Genomic DNA, 22,386 nt, shown 5'->3' on the forward strand with positions numbered 1-22,386 from the left:
GAGAGAGAGAGAGAGGCAGAGACACAGTCAGAGGGAGAAGCAGGCTCCATGCACCGGGAGCCCGATGTGGGATTCGATCCCGGGTCTCCAGGATCGCGCCCTGGGCCAAAGGCAGGCGCCAAACCGCTGCGCCACCCAGGGATCCCTAGAAATAAAATCTTAAAAAAAAATTCTAACCAAAGCTTATCTAAAATATCCTCTTTATTGCCCTTCAACCTCATCACCTATCACTCTCCCATACCCTATTATACTGTGGCTGCCTCCATGCTTCTCTAATTCTTTGAACCCATCAGGCCCATTGCAACTTCAAGGTCTTTGTTCCTTCTTCCTGAAATGTTCCTTCTCCCAGTTCATCATATGGCTAGCTTCTTCAGTTCAAATGCCACCTTTAGAGAGGCCTTCCTTGACCACCCTATCTAAAAGAGTCATCCCTGCTTTCTATGTTACTTGCTTTTTTTATTCCACCAAGCACATAAAAAAAAAAAAAGACTTTACTGTAAAGTTTAAGTGTATTTATATAATGTAGGAATTATAAAGAGGTAATAAGACACAAGTAACAAATCTAGGAACTCACTGACACACAAGCTTATGAGATATTATTATGACTTTTTTTTAAATACACTCTACCCCCAATGTGGGGCTCAAACTCATGACCCCAAGATTAAGAGTCACATGCTCCACCAACTGAGCCAACCAGGCGCCCCATTATCATGACCCTTTTGTATCAGATGATTAGAATATCCTTTTACATTATGCATAGCAGGAAGTACCCAAAGGGTATTCAGACACAGCTGTAAGTGCAAATAATAGTTCTGGAAACCCTAAACTGACAGAATATGAGGCTTGTCTAAAACCAGGTAGCTTTCTCCAATTTTCAGACTCTATCTATATATATGTAACAGAGAGAGAAAGCCTCCTTTCTGGCACCATTTATAAAAGTAAAAATTACCTGTGGAAAAAGTATGACCAGACTTGAGTTCAAAACCTTCTTATGAACTCTGAACAAGTAACTTAACTTGTACGAACCTGTGCTCGCTTCGGCAGCACATAACACTAAAAAAAAAAACAACTTGTACGAACCTTCGTTTCCTAATCTCTAAAATGGGGATAATAATACCCCAGTGTTTTCATGAGGCTAACAGGATCTGCTTACAGTTGTTAGTGTTCAATAATGACCACTGTTGTTAGAATTAGGGCACTTACCTGTTACCTGGAAGGGAGCCTGAATGAGCCGCTGCTGAACTCCCCTGAGTAGCTCCTCTATTTCCTTCTGTATATTGCAGACAACCTCTTCCATCAGCCCTACATCAGCTATTCCTTTCCAGAACATCAAAGTGTCCTCTGACACAAGAGAGATAAGACAGAAGGTAAATAAGAGATGCTACGGTACTTAGGCACATCTCTACAAGTTAAACTTGAAATTATTTTAATCTGAAATGATTTCTTGTTGAGCCATTTCTGGGAAAAAGGAAGAAGCTTTTGGAATACTAGCTGCCCCTCTAAGTTGGTACCCAATTATTTGGCCTCTTCAGCATCATAGGGACTTGAGGTAATTGCCTAAATTTGTCATGGCTTTGGCTACAGGGAGTGGGTTATCTTCCTCCAATAAAGATATTAAATAAGGGCAGCCTGCGTGGTTCAGCGGTTTAGTGCTGCCTTTGGCCTAGGGCCTGATCCTGAAGACCTGGGATCAAGTCTCATGTCGGGTTCCCTGCATGGAGCCTGCTTCTCCCTCTGCCTGTGTCTCTGCCTCTCTCTCTATGTGTGTCTCTCATGAATAAATAAATAAAATCTTTAAAAAATATATTAAATAAATACTAAGTATTATTTATTTAAATCATTTAATTTAAAATTTAATAGTATTTAATATCTTAAAAGTTAAATAATAAATACATTAAGTTAGAGATATACAGGTAAGCCTTGTACAACATAGTGTGAACTGTGAAGGTCCACTTATATACAGATTTTTTTCAATAAATACAGTCTAGTGATGTAAATTTATCTTATGACTTTCTTTTTTCTTTTTTTTTTTTTTTTTAAAGATTTTACTTATTTATTCATGAGAAACACAAAGAGAGAAGCCAGAGACACAGGCAGAGGGAGAAGCAGGCTCCATGCAGGGAACCCGACGTGGGACTCGATCCCAGGTCTCCAGGATCACGCCGGGCTGAAGGCGGCACTAAACCGCTGAGCCACCTGGGCTGCCCATATCTTACGACTTTCTTATTAACATTTTCTTTTCTCTAGTTTAATTTATTGTAAGACTACAGTATATAATACATATAACATACAAAGTATGTTAATCGACTATGTTATCGATAAGGCTTGTACTTAAGTTTTGGGGGGGGCAGGGGGGTCAAGTTACACTCGGATTTTCTTTTTTCCTTTTTTTTTTTTAAGATTTTATTTATTTATTCATGAGAGACACAGAGAGAGAGAGAGAGAGACAGAGACAGAGACATAGGCAGAGGGGGAAGCAGGCTCCATGCAGGGAACCCGATTTGGTGGGACTCAATCCTAGGACCACGGGATCACAACCTGAGCCAAAGGCAGATGCTCAATTGCTGAACCACCCTAGCGTCCCACACTCGGATTTTCAACTGTACAGGAGGTTGGTGCCCCAAACCATCACATTGTTCAAGGATCAACCATACTCTCTCTAGTCTTATACTTACAAGATAAAGTAAAACAGTTGAATAGGTGGGATTATAAGCTCCCTAAGGGCAGAGGCTGTCTTTTCATCTATGTTGACAACAGTGCCAACTAAAAATAGGCAGCAATAAATATTTTTCAAGTGAATTAATGAATGGAGGATAATGTGAAACCTTTCCTGGTCCCCTCTAAGTGAATCATCATGAATCACCATCCTCTACACCACCTGCTACCTAATTTTTTTCTTTTAACATCTTGCAGCTTGGTTTATCTAAGAAATGTTCCAAAGTTGGAGGCAGTTAAACAGGATGAAAAGCACTGACTACAGAGTCAAACAGCTGAATTTGGCTCTGATACTATTGGTTGGGTGACTGGTCTTAGGCAAGCTGCTGAACCGTTTCGAATCTCAATTTTTTTCCTATGTAAAATGTGACTGTGCATGGCTGTTGTGGCATGGATTATAATAAAATGTTTGTAGCTACAATTAAATCAATATGAGAAAAATCAGCAAAAGTAATTAAGAGACCTATTGTGTCCCTAATCATAATGGTGAGAAGAGTAACAAAACCCTGCAAGATATCTGAGCCACATAGAAAAGTACCTGAAATTTCCTCTGAGTCTTTCTTCACACCCTCCTCTGTAGCCATGGTGACAGCAGCAGTGAGAGCGGAGTTCCATTCCAGCCCTGCCTCTTCCATGCTCTCTTCCGAGATGGCAATCTGTGTGATACTACCTAAAAGCAGTCCATCAGAGGTAAAGCCAGTGAATTTCATGAAAAAGTCATAGCGATCCTTTTTCTCATACAGCTAAAGAGACCCTATTATTTTAACATTCTGGCCTTCTTGCCTTGAGGTCCATATAGTAAAAACTAGAATCTTTGGTAAGCCAGGACGAATATCGGATTTTCTAAAGAAAACCTTCTTTCAAAAGAAAATGCTTTCTTCTTACTCTTAATAGAAAGTGAAAGATAACTTATAAAATCACAAAAGAGCAATCTGCTTCCTGAGCAAGCGTTTTTTTTAAAAAAAACTGAAGGTGAGCATGATTGCCAGGCTATCTGCCCAGACTTAGTGAGGATGAAGAGGGCCTGAAATAATTTAAGAGAAAAGTATGGAGCTTAGCCAACAGCCCTACTACAAGCATATTTGATACTAACCATCTAGACTATCAGAAGTTGCTATATAGCTTATTTATCAGGCTATGTAAGAGAAAGCAAGAGAAATGAGACCTAAAAAAATCATATAAGAGACCCAAGAATAATAGATTCACAGAAGAAAAGAACTTTTCCTATTAATATTGTGTATTGGGATGCCTGGGTAGTTCAGTGGTTGACTGTCTGTCTGCCTTTGGCTCAGGGTGCCATCCTGGGGTCCCCAGATCAAGTCCCACATCAGGCTCCCCACAGGGAGCCTGCTTCTCCCTCTGTCTATGTCTCTGCCTCTCTCTGTGTCTCTCACGAATAAATAAAATCTTTTTTAAAAAGTGTATTAAGATTTTAGTTTATTATTTTCTTAAGTAATCTTTCCACTCAACATGAGGCTCAAACTCATGACCCTGAGATCAGAAGTCATGTGCTCTTTTGACTGAGCCAGCCAGGCACCCCTCATACATTAAGATTTTAAACAAAGAGAATTGAGACATATCAAACTGATCCAGATAGATATATAGATGAGTGTGGACTCCACATTCTGGAGGATATTAATAATCAAGCAAAAAAATAATACTGATAATCAATTAAAGGAGTTTCAGCAAATAAAAGAAGTAAAAAATTTCATAGCATTTCTTACTTTTTAAGTGAAAGACTCACAAAAATTCAATCTGCTAGATATTTAATACTCTCCTGAAGGGAACTTAGGTTCCAGGAGATTAGGCTTCTGCTCACCCAGTGGTTACTTATAGAATATTAGGGCTGACCAAAAGAAACCTTGAGACGTCATTTTTAAAACATGTTATTTCCCTTACATCTGTTAGTATCCTTGTGACCATCAGGCATAGTTATAAGCCTTCTGGAAGTAGTTGAGATAAGAATCTTAACTGTGTTAAGTCTTCAGCTGGACTAACTGAATCTTTTTTTTTTTTTTTTAACTGAATCTTTATTTAAAGTTTATTTACTTATTTATGTATTTACTTATTTATGTAACCTCTACACCCAATATGGGACTTGAACTCATGACCTTGAGATCAAGAGTTGCACATTCTTCCAATTGAGCCAACTGGTGCCCCTGGACTAACTGAATCCTTAATAATTATCCCATGTAGCTCCATCTTTCCTAGAGCAGGGCAGAGAGCTTAGTCCCGAGGTCAACAATACTGAAATTAAGCGTATGCCCATCCTGCCTCATTTGTGAGGAAGCCTCAACTTGGATATATGGATCCCTTCCAAGCAGAGCTCTTTGAGCCTTACCGCAGTCTCCAGAAGCTAGTCCAGCCAGCCATACATTATCTTTGATACATCTCAGCTCAACAGTTGAAAACCATTCACCATTCTAATCTACCCTCCTGCCTTGACCACCAGCAGAACAAAGGATTTTCTTTTTTTTTTTAAGATTTTATTTATTTATTTATGAGAGAGAGAGAGAGAGAGATACAAACAGAGGGAGAAGCAAGCTCCATGCAGAGAGCCCGATGTGGGACTCGATCCTGGGGAGTCCAGGATCACGCCCTGGGCCAAAGGCAGGCACTAAACCGCTGAGCCACCCAGGGATCCCAGAACAAAGGATTTTCAAAACAATCTAATTTCAAAGGTATGCCAAGTAGCACCAAAATGAGATCACTGAATAAACATAATAACCACAGAACCAGGGATCCCTGGGTGGCGCAGCGGTTTAGCGCCTGCCTTTGGCCCAGGGCGTGATCCTGGAGACCCAGGATCGAATTCCACGTCAGGCTCCCGGTGCATGGAGCCTGCTTCTCCCTCTACCTATGTCTCTGCCTCTCTCTCTCTCTCTCTCTCTGTGTGACTATCATAAATAAATAAAAATAATAATAATAAAAAAAAATAACCACAGAACCATCTTTCTTTCTTTTGAGAGACAGAGAGAATGCATGTACACACACACACACACACACACACAGGGAAGGGGCAGGAGAAAGAGAAAGAAAGAGAAAGAAAGAGAGAGAGAGAGAGAGAGAGAGAGAGAATCTTAAGCAGCCTCCACACCCAGCACAGGGCCTGACGTGGAGGTTGATCTCACAACCCTGAGATTATGACCTGAGCTAAAATCAAGAGTCGGACGCTTAACTGACTGAGCCACCCAAGCATCTCTGAACCATCTTTCTTATGTTTATCATGCATAGTTAGAAAGAAACAAGTAAGGAAGTATGGCCAATAGGAATCATCTGGGAGAAAACAAAGAGATCTGTTTCTAAAGTATGGAATTGCACCCAAGATTAGCATAGTGCTCATGAGAATTAAAATTAAGAAACACAAAGGAGAAGGGGAAATGTGTTACTAAAAAACACTCGGGTTTCAGGTGGTTTCCTACCCCCTACCATCGGCCGAAGTGGGTGTCTGCACCACACTTGTCTGCTGTCCTGGCACTGGAGCTCTTGCACTGCTGATCAGAAGGTCAAATTTGGTGCTTCTGCAGGTATTGGAGCAAACCTTGTCATGTTGGTAAAAGTCAATCTGTCCAGAGTCCATCATTTTCCTGTGTAAAGGAGACAAAAAGTACTAGTTCAGCCTGCACTACATCTAGATGGAACTAGGCCTCTAGGACAAATAGAAACAAAGTTACTGCATCTACTCCATAGATGAGTGAAACCTAATGTCATTAAAAGTCATTAGGTCGCAAAAATTCTAATCGGGATTATAAAATTTTGATCCTGCCCACATTTACATGTATTCCTCTATCCTCCCTAGTGTGTTCATAATGAGTATTCTCTCATTTCCCATTATCACCAAGCTTTAGTTAGGGACACACTCCTGACAATATCTGAGTGTCCCTGTAGAATCTCACTGAAACCAAACCCAAATGGGAAAAGACTAATTCATATATCCCAGCACAACTGAGAAATGCTACACGGGAATAAGAATTTTATGATGGGATTCTGATGTATTAGTATTCCTAGACCAGCAATATCTGTTGCTGCTACTGAAGACATAAAACTTGAGCACATTCCTTTCCTTAATTAAAAAAATAAAATAAAATAAAATAAAATAAAATAAAATAAAATAAAATAATAAAAATAAAAAAATATAAAACAACTCTATAAATACATAGCAAGTTGATTATACTATACCCCCACTATAAAATGCCCTTATAACTAGATTCACAAGACATTGTTATTATAGGCCATGAGCAAAACCTTGGGGTATTTTCATTATAGTAAACTCTATGTTATGTTACTTGGCTTTCACTAAAGACCTTTCAGGCATTGATTCCTTCTTACATTTGGGGAAAGTTGGCATGTGCTTGTTTTTCTGGGAAAAAGAACAGGCCAAGAATAACAACAATGAAAGTTAAAAGTACTCCTTACCAATCTTATTCAACTACTGATTTCTACATACAAGTCATCTAAAATAATTTTTAATGTGTCTATTAAAATAATATGTGAAGAAAAATTAATGGTTTCTGTGAAAAATACAGAAAACTATAAAGAAAACTGCTGCCCTTTAAAAAAATCCAACACAGAGATAACATTAATATTTTGGCGTATTTTCTTCCATTAAATTTTAAGTACATATATGTGTGTCTACAGTCTAAAATCACACTGTAGGGGATCCCTGGGTAGCTCAGCAGTTTAGAGCCTGCCTTTGTCCCAGGGCATGATCCTGGAGTCCTGGGATCAAGTTCCATGTCGGGCTCCCTGCATGGAGTCTGCTTCTCCCTCTGCCTATGTCTCTGCCTCTCTCTCTCTGTGTCTCTTTGTGAATAAATAAATAAAATCTTTTAAAAATAATAATAATAAAATAAAATAAGATAAAATTATACTGTAATATATATATACAGTATATATGTAATATATAATATATACAAATATTATATATTTTGAACTCACGTAAACTCACGACCCTGAGATCAAGACCCAAGCTGAAAGCAGGAGTCAGACACTTAACCAATGGAGCCATCCAGGTGCCCCTTTGGATATCTGTGTGTGCATATATGTGTGTGTGTGTGTATATATATATATATTTTAAGATTTTTTATTTATTTATTCATAGAGACAGAGAGAGAGAGAAGCAGAGACACAGGCAGAGGAAGAAGCAGGCACCTTACAGAGAGCCCAACGTGGGACTCGATCCAGGGTCTCCAGGATCACGCCCTGGGCTGCAGGCGGTGCTAAACTGCTGTGTCACTGGGGCTGCCCCCCCCCCTTTTTTTTTAAGATTTTATATATATATATATATATATATAACTATATAAGTGAGTTCTACACCCAGCATGGGGAGGGGTTGAACTCACAAACCCCAAATTAAGAGTTGCATGCTCTATGAAGCCACCAGGCACCCCCAATTTTATATTTTTTTCTTTCTTTCTTTACATCATAAGCATTTTTCCATGTAAAATCTCTTTAGAAATGACATCATATATATTTAGATAAGCCATAAATTTATTTTTTTGAAAGATTTTATTTGACAAAGAGAGTAAGAGAGAGAAAGCGCACACCCACAAGCAGGGGGAGCAGCAGATGGAGAGGTAGAAGTGGGCATTTTACCAAGCAGGAAGCCTGATGGGGCTTGATCCCAGGGCCTTAGGATCGTGACCTTAGCCAAAGGCAGACACTTAACTGACTGAGCCACCCAGGCACCCCTATCTTTTCTTTTTCTAAAATATTTTATTTATCTGAGAGAGAGAGAAAAAAAATCAAGCACAAATAGGGGGAGGGACGGAGGGAGAGGTAGAAGCAGGCTCCCTACGGTTACCCTGGCATCACAACCTATGCCAAAGGCAGATGCTTAACTGATTTAGCCACTCAGGTGTCCCTAAAGCAGACCATAATTTTCAACAATGTTGCAATGAACATCTTTTTTTTTTTTTTTTTTTTTTTTTTAAGATTTTATTTATTTATTTGAGAGAGAGAGCAGGAGCGGAGTGAGGAGCAGAGGGAGAAGTAGACAACCAGCTGAGCAGGGAGCCTAATATGGGGCTCCATCCCAGGACCCAATCCCAGGACCCTGGGTTCATGACCTGAGTTGAAGGCCAAGTGCTTAACAACTGGGCCACCCAGGCACCCCTGCATGAACACCTCTGTATCTGAATCTCTATAAGCACTACAGATTTTTCTTAGGACAGATTCCTTAAAAAGAATTAAAGACAAAGGGTAGGATGCTCTTATGGCTGTTGATACATGTTCTGTGGGCAACTTTCCATTCCTGGCCACATTTAAAAATTTCTATCAATAGGTGAGTGCTCAAAGAATACTAATTAATGTTAATCTTCACCAGAGGGGGTAAAGTTACAATAAGCTTGTTGCATAAAGAGATGGGGATGAGGGTATTACACATTCTGAAGTTTATTTCTGTGGTACTATGAAGGCAAGGATTGCATTCACTGAGTATGAGTTACTTATCAATAGCACTCTCTATTTTACCAGATTATCACAGAACTTGCCGGTCAGCCCACACTTCATGGTTGGCACACTTACTCAGCAGCAGGTTTAGCCCTGCCTATGCTTGGTGATCTCAAGTAGGACTGTCATCTATTCCTGAACTTCTCCACCAAGAAAGGATCCTAACATCCTGACATCAGAAAAATTTGCCCTACGTGCTGGGAAGAGTTAATTTAATTCAATCTTCCTTTTCTAATAAGAATTTTAAGAACTAAAAAAAATAAATAAAAAATAAAAAGAATTTTAAGAACTAGTTGATGAAGGTCAATAGACAGATTGCCAAGCCAATTCTTCAGAGGCAATAAAATTTTCAAATTAAAGAAAAAATATGGAATTATTTGTATTCTACCATGACTAAGTCCCCCAAAGTTAGTTGAAAGGTATATGCTGAGGGGTACCTGGGTGGTGCAGTTGGTTAAGCATTTGACTCTTGGTTTCAGCTTGGTTTCGGCTCAGGTGGAGATCTCAGGGTAGTGATATCGAACCCTGCATCTGGCTCCATGCTCCCCGCAGAGTCTACTTAAGACTCTTTCCAGGAGTGCCTGGGTGGCAAAAGCATCTGACTCTTGGTTTAAACTCAGGTCGTTGATCATGAGATCAAGCCCTGGGACCAGCTCCACTCAGCATGGAGTCTGCTTGAGATTTTTTTTCTCCCTCTGTCCATCCTGCTCCTGTGCTCTCTTTCTCTAAAATAAACAAATAAGGGATGCCTGGTGGCTCAGTAGTTGAGCATCTGCCTTTGGCTCAGGGAGTGACCCCGAGTATGGGGATTGAGTCCCATATCAGACTTCCCACAGAGAGCCTGCTTCTCCCTCTGCCTGTGTCTCTGCCTCTCTCTCTGTCTCTCTCATGAATAAACATATAAAATCTTTTAAATAAAATAAAATAAAATAAATAAATCTTAATAAAGAAAAAAAGATTCTTTTTCTCTCCCCACCCCACGCTCTCCCTTCTAAAACAAGTAAATCTTTTAAAAAAACGAAAAACAGAAAAGGTATGTGCTTGTTGTTTTTTAAATTTATTTATTTTTGGCAAACTCTACACTCAATGTGGGGCTCTGAGATCAAGAGTTGCATACTCTTCCGACTGAACCATGCAGGCACCCTGGTAAGTGCTTGTTACTAAAGCTCACCTGAGCATGATTCCACCCAGACGAATGGCTCTCTTCCAGTCCTTTAGGGTGGACTTGCCAGCCAGATGAACAAAATGCTTGGGACTGATCAACTGATCATTGAACTAAGGTAAAAAGAAAAGTCCAAATTAACCCAGGGTCAACTTAGGCCAAGAGGGAAAGAAAGGTAACTCTACTTGTTACGTACAAAAAATACCCAGATGACATCTTAAGTCATAGCCTTGTATCTTTCAGCCTCCTGCCCTGCTGTGCCAGAGAAGATGATCCTTCTCTGGGCACAGTGCCCTGTCCTGGTACAAAGCTACATATGACAGGAGGAAGATCAGAGATTAATACACTGATTAGCATCTGAATCCATTTATGCCCTAAATCAGGCACTTGGGTCCAACATTGCAGAGGCTGTTTAAATAAACTGAAGTAATCTACCCAGCCCTGATGACAAGATGTGGTGGAAAGAATAAGTACCATAGACACCACTATCAATGCAGAGCCTCAAAACTCTATAATTCTTAAAGATTCTAGGATGATGCCACTGATGGTACAGTGGCTACCAACAGAGACAGAATAAGCAATTATTTCTACTTTGTGCTCTCATGAAAATTTGTTTTTATTAGTAATAATTTTCAATAAACTCTACTATAATGTACACTTCTATTAGGCATTTTACATATGTTATCTCATTTCATCTGCTAGCAACCTTACAGTGTATGTGACTATGCATATTTTAACATGAGCCTCTGAAATATTATCTTGTTCAAGGTCACCCAGTCATACAGATGGGACTCCATTTATTCATTCAACAAACATTTATTGATAAATATGCCAAGCATCATTCTAAGTGCTGGGGATATGGCAGTGAGCAAGACAAACAAGTTCTCAGCTCTCAAAAAACCTGTATTCTGCATGGGACTTGAACCCAGGTCAATTTCACTCCAAAGTCCTTATGTTTTTCTGTGACACCATGGGATTATAGCCACAAAACTGAAAACATTGATATGATATATAAGAGAGAAGAGGCAGTGAAACTATACTCTTTGAAAATAAGGAGCCCCCAAATATACCCCAATAAGGAGAAAAGACAATTACCTTGACACATTTCACATTTATTCCTGGACATACAAACTTCTTCCAGAGGAGAATGGCTTTGCTCTCCCCACAAGTTATGGGGTAAGCAATTTCCATATCCTCATTTGCTTCTATAGTGCTTGCATCTGAAAATAGAAAAAAAATTTTTAGTTATTTATTGAACACTTTTCCTCAAAAGCTTAATTCAAAATGTCTTATCTCTTGGTTCCTCTGAGGAGCTAACAGTTTACATTGGCTGAGAATGTTTTGGAATCTTATGGAAAAATTTGACAAAACAACTCTCTTACGAAGCTCACACTATGTGCCAGACACAGTCCTATGTACTTTTACATGCTTAATTTTATTTTGTTTTTACAACAATCCTGTGAGGCAATGACTGTTTTCAACGTATATAGGTGGGACTCAGAAAGGTGAAGTGACTTTCCCAAGGACACACAACTAAGAAGTGAGAAAGTAGGATTTAAACTCAGGTTTGTAGGGCAGCCCCAGAGGCTCAGCGGTTTAGCGCCACCTTCAGCCCAGGGTGTGATCCTGGAGACTGGGGATGGAGTCCCACATCAGGCTCCCTACATGAAGCCTGCTTCTCCCTCTGCCTGTGTCTCTGTACCTCTCTCTCTCTGTGAATAAATACATCTTTAAAAAAATAAATAAATAAACCCAGGTTTGTCTAATTTCAAAGTTGTTTTTTTTTTTCAGTTTCTTTACACTGACTGCTTTCCAATCAACACATCCTAAGTTCTCATCAACAACTTCCCTAATGACAGGATCAACCTTGAGGTTCCAATTTCTTTGTGGAATTTTTGTAGATGAAGATCTTTTCAGCACCCTAGCAAACTGATGTTAAACAATCAACTGACAGCTCTAGCATCTTAGTAGTGTCTCTAGATGCACTACCGTCAAATTGATGGCTGCATTATTATTGGTAGGGCATATGGGTTAGGGGGAAAAACTGTAAGGCACAAAAGGGATGAAATCTCAAGTAAGAAAGCTAAGGTCAAAGATACTGGAGTAACAAAAAGACTTACCAATCCCTTCCTCAATTTTGTGAATTGTGTGAGTTTCTACTGCTACAACTGCCGTGTTGTTCTCGGACCCAGGTTCATAAATCCTGTTGTAAAAGTGTCCATCGATAAACAAACTACATAAATCATGAAAAAATTAATATTCACAGCATGGGGTTAAGAAATTTGTTATAATCTATCTCAAAAGGAATAAAATAAATATACTTTACAACTATGTTAGTGCTTTGACTAATTCCCCATTGTATTTAAACTCCAAACTGCCCAGGACTGCTTAGCAGCTATGCCATGGACATGAATCCAACAACTTTCCTAATTTCAAAGGAAAGTTCCTCTTGCTACTGTCTTTACATCACCACTTGTTACTGTTTACAACAGACTTTTGCCTTCATAACTTTAAATGCTTGTGACATAAAATGTTGCTTCAAGTATAAGATTAAGTTATATTATAGAATTAACCAAACAAGACTTAAAAGTAATACTGTTGGATACTTCAAGACAGGAAGAACCCACTGGCCATAGAAGCTGATGTCCTTTGTTGGAATCTAGACACTTTAGTCTTTTTTAGCACTTTAGTATTTTTCAAAGCATCATAACCAAACTATTGACATGAGCAAAGCCTAGTTGAAAAGAGAGAGAGTGGAGATCCCTGGGTGGCTCAGTGGTTTAGTGCCTGCCTTTGGCCCAGGTCCTGATCCTGGAGTCCTGGGATCGGGTTTCACGTCGGGCTCCATGCATGGAGCCTGCTTTTCCCTCTGTCAATGTCTCTGCCAGTCTCTCTCTTGTCTCTCATGAATAAATAAAATAAAATCTTTATAAATAAATAAATAAATAAATAAATAAACAAACAAACAAATAAATATCACTTAGGGAAAGTCTCTCTAAAATGTTTCTATCTTCTGTGGTGCTTGGGTGGCTCAGTTGGTTAAGCGTCAGACTCTTGACTGTTAACTCAGGTCATGATATCAGAGTCGTGAGATCAAGCCCCACATCAGTCTCTGCACTGGGCATGGAGCCTGCTTAAGATTCTCTTACTTTCCCTCTCCTCATCCCCATCTATCCCTCAATAAATAAATAAATAAATAAATAAATAAATAAATAAATAAATAAATAAATATTTCTACCTTCTAAGAAATGGGCTCAGATAACCTAATACACTAACAACCTATGTTTAATTTCTATAATAAAGTTAATGTATTAACCATTGCATCTTGTTATTTGAAAGCACTGCCTGAATAAATATCTCTTATATCAGTGATCACTCACTCCCATGGTGACATCCCTAGCACAGACCTCTTCTCTGAATTTCACACCAGGATACAGTTAACTGCTAAATAAATAAATGCATTTGGATGTCCCAAAGGACTATGCTGAATTCATTATGTCTAAAATGACCAAGTTCTCAGGATGCCTGGGTGGCTCAGTGGATGAGTGTCTTTCTTAGCTCAGGGTCCCTGGATTGAGTCCCACCTCAGGCTCCCCACAGGGAGCCTGCTTCTCCTTCTGCCTATGTCTGCCTCTCTCTGTGTGTCTCTCATGAATAATTAAAATCTTTAAAAAATTAAAAATTAAAATAAAATGACCAAGTTCTCTTCCCTCTCCTAAACCATTCTTCTATTTCCTATGCTTGTTAGTGGCACCACCAGTACTTTACAGCCTAAGACAGAAGCCTGGGAATTACATCAGACTTCTCCCTCTTCCTCCTCCTCAACTCCCACATACTCAGCCACCAAATCCTACCAGATGTATCTCCTTAACACCAGCCAGCCTCCTTGTCTCTTTTTCCACTGCTACTGCCTTAATTCAGGCTGCATCATCTCTAGTCTGAACTAGTCTCCTTGCATCTACGGATCTTCTGTATTCCTACCAGAGTGATCACATAAATCCCTCCTTAAAACCTTCCAAGAACCCTCTACTTGCTGTAACAATAAAGCCCCAAATCCTTAATAAGATATTTAAGTTGCTCCAAGATCTGGCCCCTGGTTTCAACTCTCCCTAAACCTCACTTTATAATCCAAGCCCCAGTCATACCAAATTATCTGTGGCTCCCAGAATTATTATCTTCTTTTACACCTTCTATCTTTGATCTCACTTCCTGCTTTCCCCAGAACATCCTTTCCTGTTTGTTTGTTCTTAAGATTTTATTTTTAAGTCATCTTTACACCTAATGTGGGCCTTGAACTTATAACCACAAAGAGTTGCATGCTCTACTGACTGAGCCAAGCAGGTGCCCCTCTATTTATTTTTTAATGAGTAGCCTCTATGATACTTTTCCTTCCTGATATTCCACCAGTATAATCACCTACATCCTCCTTTGTGATCCAATTGTACTTTACACTTTGTCACAACACATATAACACTTAATATTATATGTTTGTTTAGCTGTCTGCCTCCCCTTGGATATAGTCTGAGAGGCCCCTGAGAGCAGAGATTATGTCTTATTTATTTACTCAATTTTGTATGTCTAGTGTATCGAATATAACTAAAACATAGCAAAGCACCCAATAAGGGCTAGTCAGTGAATGAGTGTTATGATAAACATGAGAAATCGCTGCTTTAAGTAAGTTCTGTAAACTCATTCTAAATTGACCAATATGGGGATGCCTGGGTGGCTCAGCAGTTGAGCATCTGCCTTTGGCTCAAGGCGTGATCCCGGGGTCCTGGGATAGAGTCTCACAGTGGGTTCCCTACAAGGAGTCCGCTTCTCCCTCTGCCTATGTCTCTGCCTCTCTCTGTGTGTCTCATGAAGAAATAAATAAAATCTTTAAAAAATAGAAAAAATAAATTGACCAATATGTGCAAATCCTTTAAAAGAAGAAATTCTTATTTATATATAATTTCAACAGCCAGTAAATTGCACTTGTGGTGGGAAGTGGGGTACAGTCTATATTTTTGTAAGTAAACAGGGTTTTATCAAGAAAAAATTTCCTGGGGTGCCTGGGTGGCTCAGTTAGTTAAGTGTCTGACTCATGATTTCAGCTCAGGTCATGATCTCAGGGTCTCAAGACTGAGCCCCGTATCAGGCTCCACACTCAGTGTGCAGCCTGCTTGGGATTCTCTCTCTCTTTCTCTCTGTGCCACCCCCCCCCCCCCCCCCGCCTTGAACACACACCTGCATGGGCAAGTACACACACATGTTCTCTCTCTCAAAAAAATAAATAAGTATGGGGGATCCCTGGGTAGCTCAGCGGTTTAGCACCTGCCTTTGGCCCAGGGCATGATCCTGGAGTCCCAGGATCAAGTCCCACATCAGGCTCCCTGCATGGAGCCTGTTTCTCCCTCTGCCTGTGTCTCTACTCTCTCCCTCTCTGTATCCCTCATGAATAAATAAAATCTTAAAATAAATTAAATAGATAAATAAATAAGTAAATAAGTAAAACAAAATAAAATATAACTAGAGAAATCAGCTGAGCATTGATTGGCAGCCATCTCAAAATTCAGGACCTGAAAATGTATTCATTAGCTCATACGGCAAATTTAGAGTAAACAGTAGATTGGGGAGTCAACGTATTGTACAAAGATGCCTATAATCTAATCAAGCAATGAGACTTTTCCAAAAAAAAGCAGTATTATTTGGAAAATAAAAAAGACACACAAAACAAGTGGAACTGATCTTCAAAATAATTAAGTCTCTAAGTGTTTTCTGTCTCTAGGAGGACTAGGATTAAGTGACAATTAGAGCACTTTAGGAAAAATAGAAGAAACAATGACTCCAAGAGAAAATAAAGCTGCCATGCACAAAAGAATCTTCTGCTAATTCTTCCTCATTACCCTTTCTCAAAGGGTAACAACTATGAATATGTGTGTAGGTAACAAATGAAATTCCCAAACAAGTGAATTTAAATAAGCATGCATAATCTTTAGGTGCCAATAAAAATTCTAAACACTGTATCCACTATATGTCAGTAATTATTTTTTCTTAAGATTCTATTTTTTTTAAGCCATCTCTCCACCCAATGTAGGGCTTGAATTCACAACCCTGAGATCAAGCATTGTACAGTCCAAATGAGCCAGCCAGGCACCCCCATCAGTACTTAAGTCAACTTTCCCTTACAGATCTTAGAATATTTCCTTCTATATTCAGAAATGTCAGCAAACTATGGTTATATTTTAAAAACTAAAAAATCCTTACTTTTACAAGACACATACTAATGTCTAGGATTTGCTTCAAAAAACTTAGGGGTAGGCAGATGTAGAGATGAAATAAGACTGGCCATGTGTTGATAACTGTTGAAGTTGGGTGATGGGTGTATACACAAGGGTTCATTATAGTATCTTTTAAATTTTAGGGTATATTTCAAATTTCCTATACTAAAAACAAACAAACAAACAAACAAAAAAACAAGGTATGTTACTTAGTAGATTGAGATTGAATTGTGTGTTTGCCCAAGGACATTTTCTCTCTCCCTCTCTCTTTTGTTTTTTTTTTGTTTGTTTGTTTAAAGTAAGCTCCACACTGGGTATGGAGCCCAATGTAGGGCTTGAACTCATAACCCTGAGATCAAGACCTGAGCTGAAATCAAGACTCTGGATGCTTAGCCAACTGAGTCACCCAGGCACCCCTCTTCTTTCTTTCTTTAAGTAATCTCTATACCCAACACGGGGCTCAAACTCACAACCCCAGGATCAAGAGTCACATGCTCTACTGGCTGAGCCAGCCAGGAACCCCAAGATCATTTCTAACTGTATAAAGAATCTTTCATACATTGAAGATAAAATACCCCTCCCTCCTCTCTGTAGATCTAATTCTTTTTTTTTTTTTAAGATTTTATTTATTTATTCATGAGAGACACACAGAGAGAGAGAGGCAGAGACACAGGCAAAGGGAGAAGCAGGCTCTACACAGGGAGCCCACCGTGGGACTCGATCCCGGGTCTCCAGGATCACGACAGCTGAGCCATCCAGGCTGCCCTGTAGATCTAATTCTTATTTAAACTTCAATACCATTTAAAAGATCCTATCTCGGGATGCCTGGGAGGCTCAGCGGATGAGCCTCTGCCTTAGGCTCAGGGCGTGATCCCGGAGTCCTGGGATGGAGTCCCATATTGGGCTCCTTGCGTTGAGCCTGCTTCTCCTGTCTCTCCCTCTCTCTCTGCCTCTCTCTGTGTCTCTCATGAATAAGTAAATAAAATCTTAAAATAGGGATCCCTGGGTGGCGCAGCGGTTTGGCGCCTGCCTTTGGCCCAGGGCGCGATCCTGGAGACCCAGGATCGAATCCCACATCGGGCTTCCGGTGCATGGAGCCTGCTTCTCCCTCTGCCTGTGTCTCTGCCTCTCTCTCTTTCTCTCTCTGTGACTATCATAAATAAATAAAAATAAAAAAATAAAAATAAAAAAATAAAAATAAAAAAAATAAAATCTTAAAATAACTAAATAAATAAAAGATCCTATCTCTTCTTTCAAATTCATAATGATCCTCTGAATTCAAGCTACTTGCTAACCATAATACTTGGCACTTTTTAGATTTTTGCCAAGTAAGTGACCTCTTTATTTATATATATGTATTTTGGGGGATCCCTGGGTGGCGCAGTGGTTTAGCGCCTGCCTTTGGCCCGGGGAGCAATCCTGGAGACCCAGGATCGAATCCCACGTCGGGCTCCCTGCATGGAGCCTGCTTCTCCCTCTGCCTGTGTCTCTGCCTCTCTCTCTCTCTCTCTCTCTCTCTCTCTCTGTGACTATCATGAATAAATAAATAAAATCTTTTAAAAAAAAATTTATATATGTATTTTGGTTTGCACAACTAGACTGCAGGCTCCATGATTGTGGGAACCATGTGCTATATTTATATTTCTTCCAATGCTTTGTAATACCCTAGATAATAGTAGGGTCATTAATATATATTTTTTGATAAGCTAAGCTTGATTAATTTGCCCATCTCGGGCAGCCCTGGTGGCTTGGCAGTTTGGCGCCGCCTTCAGCCCAGGGCGGGATCCTGGGGACCCAGGATCGAGTCCCGCGTTAGGCTCCCTGCATGGAGCCTGCTTCTCCCCTCTGCCTGTGTCTCTACCTCTCTCTCTGTGTGTCTCTCACGAATGAATGAATGAATGAATGAATGAATGAATAAATAAATAAATAAATAAATAAATAAATAAATAAATAAAATCTTAAAAAAAAATTTGCCCATCTCTTAGAGTCCAGACTGCTTCTGATAGGAAAACTTTTGTAATTGCCTTGCCTAACCTCCTCTGACTAACTACACTGTCTTTTGGTAAACATGTACCAAGACCCTGTGCTAGACAGTGTAGATAAATAAGAGGAAGGAACCATGTAACTTATCCTCAAAGAGCTTACAGTAGACAAGAGGGAGAGAGACAAGGACATGATTCACTGTCGTATTACAATGACAAATATAGCACATAATACTTAATAAATATGTTAGCCAGCTCTGAGAGACTGATGTTGAATGTTCCCTCATGCTAAGCAATCATACAGTTATAATTTCCCCACTCTTTAAACCTCCCAAATTTTTCACAAATTCCAAATCTCTAGTAACTTACCCTTGCTGCACAGGCTGTAACTGCAGGATCACTTGGGTTTTAGTGTCTTCAGGGTTCTCTCCTTCATTTCCTTCAGTGGGTACCACAACCACATCCCCCACTGGAACACTCACTTCTGCATTAGCCATTTTTCACATGAAGTCAGATAGCTGGACTGCTGTCAGAAACAAGAAGCATCAATGACTTTGGTATGAAAAGATGGCTACCATAGGAAAGCAACACCAAGATAATTATGACTACCAATTCCAAGATCGTGGTCCTTTGAAAGGATGGGAACTGTGAGAAGCAGCTGACCTAGGCTCTGATCTCTCCAGAAATGCCTTAGTACTCACTTGTTGATTTAGGGCTTCTTAGTATATATGATTCACCCAGTGCTGTACTGGAGCTTGCTCTCTTTCTCTCTCTCTCTTTTTTTTTTTTTTTTAAAGATTTCATTTATTTATTTGAAAGAGAGAGGGAGACCACAAAGGGAAAGGGAAAAGCAGACTCCCCACTGAGCAGAGAGCCCAATGTGGGACTCAATCCCAGGACCCTGAGATCATGACTAGAGCCAAAAGCAGTTACTTAACTGAAAGAGCCACCCAGGCACCCTGGAGCCTGCTCTTGAGAACCAATAGTGCACATCTCTTCCCAACTCCAAGTTTGGGGACATCGAATTAGTAGCTTGAAATCAGTGATGCTGGGAGTTTATACACCACAGAAATTGGCAAGCACTACAAATCAAGATTGTTGTTGTTGTTGTTGTTTTCTGGAAAACTGATTTACAGCACACTACTAGTTCCATCCCAAATAAACCCCAAGAAAGTAGGAATCATCTATTTTCTATGCAACCAGCCATTACACCTCATTAAGTGCTCTGTCCTTTGTGAATTACTTAATAAGTACCTGCTAACTGAAATAAACTGTGTAGGAAGAAGAATGACTTGCATTACATGATTGTTTAATAAATACTGAATCCAATTGCACGACCTCTAGGAACTTCTTACTACCTCTTTGCCTCAGACTGAATGGAGGGATGATTTTGCCTGACATCTCCCTTGCAGACTTGTTGGGGATACCAGTGTCCAGCACCATATGCTCCTTGATTCTAATGTAATTCAAAGCATTATCCTAATTTTAATGAAAACTCAGAGGGACCCAGGACATTCTGCTGCAGTTAGTCCTCACGGTTGCAAAGAAAGGAGTCACTTAAGAGAGTATAGGTAGGAGCCACTGTGTTTACTTAGATACATGAGATGATTAGGACATGTTGAACAGAGTAGGCACCTGGTGGATGCATGTTTGAGTATGTGATTGGTAGTCAAACAACTGAATCCACATCTCAGCTCTGCCACAGCATTTGTTTTCCTATAATATGCATACTTAAGCACAGTCCTCAAAACTCCCTCATCTAGCCCCCAAATAGTTTTCCAGTTTCATCTACAACTGTAATTCCCCAAGAATCTTAATTGCCAGCCATACCAGCCTCCCCCTGTACTCTGCACATACAATATGTACATTCAGGTTTCTATACCTTTGTTATTCCTTAAGCCCAAACTCTCTTCTTGTCTCCTTCTCCCTTCAAGGCTCAGTTCAAAGCTCACTCCTCCACAAAGCCCCTGCCAAACCATTTTCTTGTCTTCAGTCCCCTAACACTTGGTTTGTAGCTCTCCTCTAATGATTATCACACTGTGCTTTGTATTATAGTTGACTGAACAGACCTCTATCTCCATAACTGCACTATACTCTCCATGAGGTGCTTTTCTTTTTTTGTTTTTTAATTTTGGGGGCATTTTTAATTCTATAAGGGCAGGCGCTGCTTCTTTAAAAAGCTTGTCTCCCACAGCACTGTTTATCATGGTACTGACACATTGATTCAATCAACTTTTGTTTTTGACTAAATTCCTCATATCAGAGGTATGCTTCTGCCTTTTATGATTCTCACATTCAAACTTTGTTATACCTCCTGCTATATGCTATACCTCCTGCACCCAAAAGCCTCTTAACATTTATTTTGTAGGCACCTTAAACTCATTTTCTCTCATAAACCTGCTGCTTCCTGCCTCTGTAAATGGCACTATCCTCTACCCATTTTCTCAAGTCAGAAACTAAAGACTTGAGAAACCCCAAGAAACTTGGGAGTTTCATTCTTTCATTTTCATTCTTTTCTTTCTAAATCCAATCCACTACCAAATCCTATCCATTCATTTTTTTTTAATCCTATCCATTCTATCATCTATATTTCTCTTTTAACCACCCCCCATTTTCCATCTGTGCTGCTACCACCATATCCTAAGATGACACACTGTTACTTGAATTTTTCCAGCTGCTTCTCATCTATATCCTAATATCTGGTCTTGTTTTCCACTCCATTATCTACAGAATCGACAAAGTCATCTTACTAAAGGCCACTAAAATGGGCCATTTCCCCATTTCAGAATCCTTCAGTGGACTCTCTTTGCTATTAAAGTGTAAGCATTTAACAGTGCTTACAGAATCCTCCAAAACTATCCCCCGTCCACCGTGCTAGCTTGATTTCTCATAGTTCTTCCTCTCACACTGTGGGCTCCTGTCACTGAATTGTTTTCAGTTTCTCAATATTTCCTCACCTGAGCCTTCACAGTTGTTTCCTCTACCTAGAATTCTCTTCCTCTTTGGCTAGTCACTGCTAAACTTCTATAACTTATTTAAAACATCACTTCCTGGGATGCCTGGCTGGCTCAGTTGGTAGAACATGCAACTCCCAATCTCAGGGTCATGAGTTCAAGCCCCATGTTGGGCATAGAGTTTACTTAAAAAGTGGTGGTGTGGCGGGGTGTCTGGGTGGCTGACTCAATTGAGCATCTGCCTTCAGCTCAGGTCATGATCCTGGGATCCTGGGATGGAGCCCCACATTGAGCTCCCTGATCAGTGGGGAGCCTGTCTCTCCCTCTCCCTCTGCCACTCCCCCTGCTTATCCCCTCTGTCAAATAAATAAATAAAATCTTTAAAAATACATACCAAACACACACACACACACACACACACACACACACACACACACAATGTTCATTCACAGGGAAGCCTGTGACTTCCTTGACTAGATGTTAACCTTGTGTTCTTCTTGCTCCCTTGGAACCTGCTGCAGCACTCCTCTCATAACCATTACCCCACTTTGTCAGCCTCTCCCCACGCAGAGTACACCCTGGGACAGCAAAGATTGCTTTTCTTCTTCATGCCTAGCTCAGTACCCAGGACACAGAAGTAAATAAAATTTTTAAATATCAGAGTTTAATTTACAAAACTCTCCACCTAAAACTTTCTTTTTTTTTTTTTTTTTTCTAATTTTTTTTTTTCTAATTTTTATTTATTTATGATAGTCACACAGAGAGAAAGAGAGGCAGAGACACAGGCAGAGGGAGAAGCAGGCTCCATGCACCAGGAGCCCGATGTGGGATTCGATCCTGGGTCTCCAGGATCGCGCCCTGGG

General features: G+C 39.9%; 1 protein-coding gene and 1 non-coding gene across 8 annotated transcripts in view; one reads left to right on the top strand and one right to left on the bottom strand.

Moving 5' to 3' along the window:
- Window positions 1-22,386, bottom strand: part of GMEB1 (glucocorticoid modulatory element binding protein 1) — a 36,887-nt gene that overhangs the window by 9,502 nt on the left and 4,999 nt on the right. For 3 of the 7 annotated variants that reach the window (XM_038531356.1, XM_038531359.1, XM_038531355.1), the window contains exons 2-8: window positions 18,939-19,095; window positions 12,448-12,560; window positions 11,423-11,547; window positions 10,337-10,440; window positions 6,145-6,302; window positions 3,254-3,385; window positions 1,204-1,341 (exon numbers count right to left, since the gene is read on the bottom strand). In XM_038531356.1, the coding sequence (XP_038387284.1) occupies window positions 1,204-1,341; window positions 3,254-3,385; window positions 6,145-6,302; window positions 10,337-10,440; window positions 11,423-11,547; window positions 12,448-12,560; window positions 18,939-19,066 (898 nt within the window). In that variant the 5' untranslated portion in view covers window positions 19,067-19,095. The remainder of the gene's footprint in view (window positions 1-1,203; window positions 1,342-3,253; window positions 3,386-6,144; window positions 6,303-10,336; window positions 10,441-11,422; window positions 11,548-12,447; window positions 12,561-18,938; window positions 19,096-22,386) is intronic. The other 4 variants (XM_038531357.1, XM_038531360.1, XM_038531358.1 and 1 more) reach the window with 2 other exon arrangements.
- TRNAG-CCC lies at window positions 21,627-21,699 on the top strand. Its single transcript has one exon. It is a non-coding gene; the product is annotated as a tRNA-Gly (tRNA).

Source organism: Canis lupus, chromosome 2, assembly GCF_011100685.1.
Source record: "Canis lupus familiaris isolate Mischka breed German Shepherd chromosome 2, alternate assembly UU_Cfam_GSD_1.0, whole genome shotgun sequence".
Taxonomy (NCBI): Eukaryota; Metazoa; Chordata; class Mammalia; order Carnivora; family Canidae; genus Canis; species Canis lupus.